The 6,472-nt window shown below is 36.0% G+C and overlaps 1 protein-coding gene across 1 annotated transcript in view; it reads right to left on the bottom strand.

The window, feature by feature from the left end:
• RSRC1 (arginine and serine rich coiled-coil 1) overlaps positions 1–6,208 on the bottom strand; it is a gene marked incomplete at its 5' end in the record, with an annotated part of 362,074 nt that extends 355,866 nt beyond the window's left edge. Inside the window, one exon of the mRNA XM_023515684.1 lies at positions 6,081–6,208. Coding sequence (XP_023371452.1) covers positions 6,081–6,208 — 128 coding nt within the window. The remainder of the gene's footprint in view (positions 1–6,080) is intronic.
• Between the last annotated feature and the right edge of the window lie 264 nt (positions 6,209–6,472).

Here is a 6,472-nt window from a genome sequence, read left to right as displayed (position 1 = left end):
ACTAAAATAAACTGAAAAAAAGCACAAAACAGGACATAATAAGAATAAAAGCAAGAATAAGGTGGATCATAGACAAACAAAAGATCTAATAACAAATCAAAATTAATTTTTCTTAAAAATTAACAAAATCGTGAACCACTCGCTAGCTTAAATGCGAGAAACCATACATACACAGAACAATAAATAATAAGAGAAAAATAAGCATTAATGCAGGAAAAAAGCTAATTTTAAATTATGAAGGACTACTAAATTCTAAATTGTATAGTAGAACAATATAGCTAACCAAAATTAAACCTGTAAGAAAGAGAAAGTTTAACCAATTTCTCTCAAAGAAATAAAGTTGCCAATGACCCACATGATTAAAAAAAGCACCAAGCCAGGACAATTTCACAACTGTACCAAAACTTCGAAGACCAAATACTCCTCAGGGTACACCCCTGTTTCAGACCATTAAAAATGAAGGAAAACTTCCTAACCTTCTTTGTGAAACAAGGATAATGCTGATACCTAAACTTTAAAGACAATACAAAAAATGGCAATACAAAATGGCAAACCAGTATCACATATGACTATCAATGTAAAAGTAATACATTTTAAAATTCGTGAACAGAATCTCATGTCTAATTAAGAAAATAATACACCAAGACCAAGTGAGATTTATTCCAGAAATACAATACTGGTTCTTCAACATATTTAAAGGGAAAAAAAATCCTATGATTATATTCATAGATAATGAGAAAGCCTTGGACAAAATTCAATATTCGGCCCTGAAAAAAAAACAAAACAAAAAACCCACAAAGATGCACCCCTCTTAACAGAACAAAATATATATACTTTGGTCCTAGAACCAGCATATTTCTTACTGGACAAACGCGAGGAGCATGTCCAACAACGTCCAGTACAGACAGGGATGTGTATCAGTACTGTCCTGGAAGTACAAACCAATGCGATCAGCTAACAGAACTAAAATGGGAGAATTAGAACTAGAAAAAAAGTAAAACTATTTCTAGAAAGCAGATGATATGATAAACCCTGGAGAATCACCGATAAAACTAAATCAAACAATAAAACAACCAAATAAAGTAAGAAGATATAAAATCAACATATCGTTCTACAGGTTTTGTATATAAAGCGTAACTAATTAGATATTGTAATGATGGAGAAAACCCCATTTATAACAGCATTAATAAGCTGAAATACTATGGCATAAATTGAGCAAGAAATGAGCAAAACATTATATGAGGAAATTAAAACACTCTGGAATCACCAAAAAAAAAAAGGAAAGGAAAAAAAATGCTAGAAAAGGAAAAAATATGGAAAATCATCCTTTTGATCTTGCAGAGAACCCAATATGATAAAGATATTCTCTTCAATTTATAAATTTTATTAAAATCCCAATAAGAACATCAACAAATTTTTTTAATCAATGTAGACAAATAAAATTAAGTTCACATGAAAAAATAAACAGTTCGTATGAAAAGAACAGCCAAACAAAAAGTGGAAACAAAAAGGGTAGACCACCGCTGCCCAACATCAAAAGATACTGTAATTCTAAGTATGGTAATAGTGCATGAATAAACAAGCAGGCCAGTGAAAGAGATATAAGTGAAGAAAAAGACCAAATACTTACAAAAATTTAATCTATTATAAAAGGAGCGACAAAATACAGAAAAAAAACTAGCTGGACATGGTGACATGCCTGAAGACCCAGCTACTCAGATTGAGAAGATCCCTTGAGCCCAGACTTCCAGGATGTCTTAGGCAACATAGTGAGACCCCCATCTACTAATACGAAGGAAAGGAAAGGGAAGAAAGAGAAAAGTGATCCTTGACTATATGGGAAGATGTTCAAACTCGCTAATGATAAAAAAAAAAATTAAATTAAAACTACACTGAAATACCATTTCTCATCTACGAGATCAGAAAACATTTCAAAATGTGATGACACCTTCTGTAGATGGTGCTATAAGGAAACAGACCTCACAAATTACTATCAGGAATTTGGCAATTTCTAACAAAGCTACAAACATGTACCTTTTGATCCAGCAATCTTTTGGAGTTTCCTCTGAAGGAACACCTCTAACAGTAAAATGTACCCACACATGAAGTTATTCATGATGACCTTTTAGTAACTGCAAAATATTAGCTGGATCTTTAACGTTCATATCTAGAAAAGTACCTAACCAAACTATGATATAGCCGCAGAACAGAGTACTAAGCAGCTGTTTAAAAAATTCTATATATTCATATAGTTTCCAAGATACACTTACAAGCAAAAACAAAACAAAGTGTAAAAGAATATCTAGAGTATGCCATAGATACAACTACTCTTGTATTTTAAAAGAAACATGGGAAGATTAAACCACTAATAATTCTGGCTCCCTAAAAGGGTGGGCTGACACAGGATAGAAGTGGGAAGGGAGTGATACTTCCCTGAGGCCCCTTTTAGTACCGTGGCATCTTTTGGCACCATATTAATGTTTCATATACTATTTTATTTATTCACATGCTACTATTTATTTTTAATAGAGGGTGAAAGAAAATAAAAAAGTTTAGAGGGATTAAAAACCTTGAAGTATAAAAAGAAACAAACCTAACATAACTAACTCTTTCAAAATGAACAAACCAACCATACCGAAAGGTCAAGCAGGACTTGGGGTACAGACCTATATATGCTCAAGACAAAGATAAAAAGAACTATAACAAATACTGGATTCATTTTTTTTTTTTTTTGAGACAATCTCACTCTATCGCATGGGTAGAGTACCATGGCATCATCATAGCTCACAGCAACCTCAAACTCCTGAGCTGAAGGGATCCTCCTGCCTCACCCTCCTGAGCAGCTGGGACTACAGGTGCCCGCTACCAGGCCTGGCTGGTTTTTCTGTTTAATAGAGAGAAAGGGGTCTCATTCTTTCTCAGGCTGGTGTCCAACTCCTGAGCTCAAGGGATCCACCCGCCTTGGCCTCCCACAGTGCTGGGATTACAGGCATCAGCCACTGCTCCTGCTAAAAATATTGATTTCTTAGGTGATTCTCTTGCCTCAGCCTCCCGAATAGCTAGGACTACCCCCAGCTAGGAATAGCCGCCAGAACGGCTGGCTATTTTTTTGATGCAGTTTGGCCGGGCCAGGTTCGAACTCAACACCCTTGGTATATGTAGCCGGTGCCCTACCCAGGGAGCCACAGGCGCCACCCAAATATTGATTTCCTAATAGGTTAATTTGGTTTTCACAGTGGTATGTGTTATTCTGGTTTCTCATGTTTGGAGAAGGAAGCAATAAGAGAAACGTCACAACTTGAATACTTGAAGGAGGACACTGAAAGGTATATATTAAAAAGCACAGTCATCCAGTCGACTCTATAACCAATCCATGGAAACTGCAGAGGACTTCAAACACTTGATGCCCATCCTGGCAGCCCCCAAGACTCGCTTCATCATGAAACTGCTCTTTACACATGAAACAAGAAAGTTTACTGAGAGCATTTGTCTTTCCAAGACAGAAATCACTTTTCCTACTGAATAGCACAAAGATCATTAATACATCTTCAGACTTAAAATCGTACAGTACTTTTTCTTTAAAAAACTACTTTCATCTTCTCTGTCTAAACCAATACCTTGATTAAACATTTCAAGAAATGAGTTACCTTTCTTGTTGAATCAAGATTAAACTAGAAAATCATTTAATTTAATCACTTTGAAGAATAAATTTCTAAAAGATATTTTCCAAAATAATAGAGTGTATAGCACATGAATAATGTCAATTCTTCAAAATTTGAGACTTTTCAGCATTTCCAGATTATTTAATTATTAAAGTTAAATGCAGAGGTCAGTGTCAAGGCAGGAGGATGAGAAGGTGATGTCTTGGATAGACTTCTGAACTTATTTCCTCATATACAAAACAAAGGTGTTACCCTACCTGTCAGCCTACAGAGTTACAGAGCTCAGTCACAAAATGCATTTGTGCTGGGTTATCTATTGTGGGCAAGGCATCACCGCCTCTCCTTCCAAGGCCTTACTTGCATGGCACAGAAAAAGTAACCACATATCCAGATTTCCCTCTGGAGGAAGTTACAGGTAGACACTAGGGAAAAGAAGCAGCTTCTAAGTGTCCAGTTTCTTAAGAACCAGCCACTTTGGTGCTACCACCTGCGAGTTCTTAAGGCTTTCACTGACTTCACAGAAAACAACAAACTTCCATTCTTCAGGCTGAAATAATCAATGACAGCTTCCCCAATCATCACTTCCCTGAGTCCTTCCAGAAGTTACTATAAGCCTTTAATTCCCTTTATACATATACTTTGGTTCTCAGAACCAAACCCTGATTGGCTGATATAAATGAAAATACTCTATAAACTAAAAAAGACCATTCAAAAGCATAATATTAATATTTCTGTTCCCATTTATACGAAATTTTAATTGAAGTTATTTTCTGATAATCAGCCTCTTTTTGGCAAATTAATACATCTAAAATAAAGCTTTGTTTCTGCAAATCAATAAAATTTTTCCTTGCTACAAAAATCAGCTCTCTATCCAACTTCATTTCTCCAAGTTAATCATTCACTCAGTCAACACATTTACTGAGCTACCAAGAGATTACCATACAAGAATTCACAAAATATATATATATATAAAAAAAAGAATTTACAATATATGAGAATAACAACAAGTATTCGTAATATAACTGTTACAAATCTAGAACCACACGGGATGGTATATCAGCAAAAGGAAAGGTTGTATTTGACTTGGGGAAGAAAAGCTAAAAATCAAAAATGGATTTAAGGAAGAGGGGAATTAAAAGTTAAATTGAACTTAAAAGTAAAGGGAAGGAAGAATTCTCAAAGTAGAAATGATGGCAAGAAAGTGAAACAAAGAACATGCTCAAAGAAACAAAGCTTGCAACTCCAAGGTGTGTAGGACAGAGCGGTTTATACAGGAATGTGTGAAAAGGAAGTAAGACAGATGCCAAATAATACATGGTCAGAAAAGCTAAACATTACGACTTCACTGTGATTCTCCAACTCCAGGTTCATCGAAAGAACTAAAAATTTTATGCCTAAATTATGCCTAAATTTTATGCCTAAATTATGCCTAAAATTAGGTTACCAACCTGCTCCCCAATTAGAACCTAAGAGAGGCAGAGAAAAGAAATGAGTCCTCCTAAAATACTGTGTGTATCCTTTTTATCCTAACACTCTCCTGGTCAAAAACTTTCAATAATTTCTAAATGTACTCAAGTCCCTCAATAACAAGGTACCCATCCTATTAAATTGTACTTTCTAGCACTGTCCAGAATGGACAACTTTCTCCAGGTAAGTTGTTCTCTGTACTGGCCCTTGAGCAAGGCTAGAAAATGCAGATGGAGTAACACTGTGCATCAGTGTGCCCAGGCTGCCATAAGAAACACCATATCATACACTGGCAGCTTCAACAACAGAAATTCCTTTTCTTGTCGTTTGCAGACTAGAAGTGAAAGATCAAGGGGCCAGTCAGTTTGGTTCCTGGTGAGGACTCACTGTGTGTCCACACGTCCTTGCCTCTAAGAATACAGAAAAATTCTCTTCCCCTTCAGATAAAGGCACCAGCCCTACCAGATTAGGACCACATTATGACTTCATTTAACCTTAATTACCTCCATTTGCCCAATCCACAAACACAGCCACATGCCAGTTGGGGCTTCAACACAGGAATTTTGAAGACGACACATATATTCACTCCATAACGCACCATGCTATTTCTGAGTTTTAACCTTGACTTTTCAGCTTCTGCTCTTACCTTCTTGAAATACTTCCACCACCATATATAAAAGCTCAGTCAGGCCTACTAGAGAATAAGGAACCACATATGCCACAGCCTGCTTTAAATACCACACACATGAGTGAGGCCACATTAGACTGCACAATTCCAGTCTTGCTGTCAGATGACCACAGCCACATGAGTAACCCCAGGTGAGACGAGCAGAACTGCCAGCTGAGCTTAGTCAAAATCGTAGAATTGTGAGAAAACAAATGATTGTTGCTTTATGTCACTAAATTTGGGAACAGTTGGTTACAAAGCAATAAATACCTGATAAGACATACCTTCTTGTTCTGCTTTTGGACCTAGACCTCTGAACTCTGTAAGATTTCCCCCGTCCCCTTGAACGACTTCGACTTCGTTTTCTTCTAGAGCCATAAGAAGAGCTACTGCTTGATCGATGCCTACGTCTGAAATAAAATACAATCAGAGATTACTACTATAAAAATGTTTTATTATGGACTTTAAGAAGAAATAGTCTAGATTCTAAAGAATCATCTCATTTTTACTATATTCTCACTTTTCCCTTAAAGCAAGTAGAGATAAATTGTTATTTCTCTTTATTTTTCCTTTTTTATTTTAGATTAATGTAAGGGTACATACGATTGGGTTACATTGTTTGTGTTTGTTAGGTAACATCCAAGTTGTAGTTGAGTCCTTCACCTAGGAGCTGTGC

This window comes from Otolemur garnettii, unplaced genomic scaffold (genome assembly GCF_000181295.1).
Source record: "Otolemur garnettii isolate 467f Iridium unplaced genomic scaffold, OtoGar3 scaffold00076, whole genome shotgun sequence".
Classification (NCBI taxonomy): Eukaryota; Metazoa; Chordata; class Mammalia; order Primates; family Galagidae; genus Otolemur; species Otolemur garnettii.
Note: the sequence above shows the minus strand (reverse complement) of the source record. Positions and strands in the feature narration are given on the sequence as shown.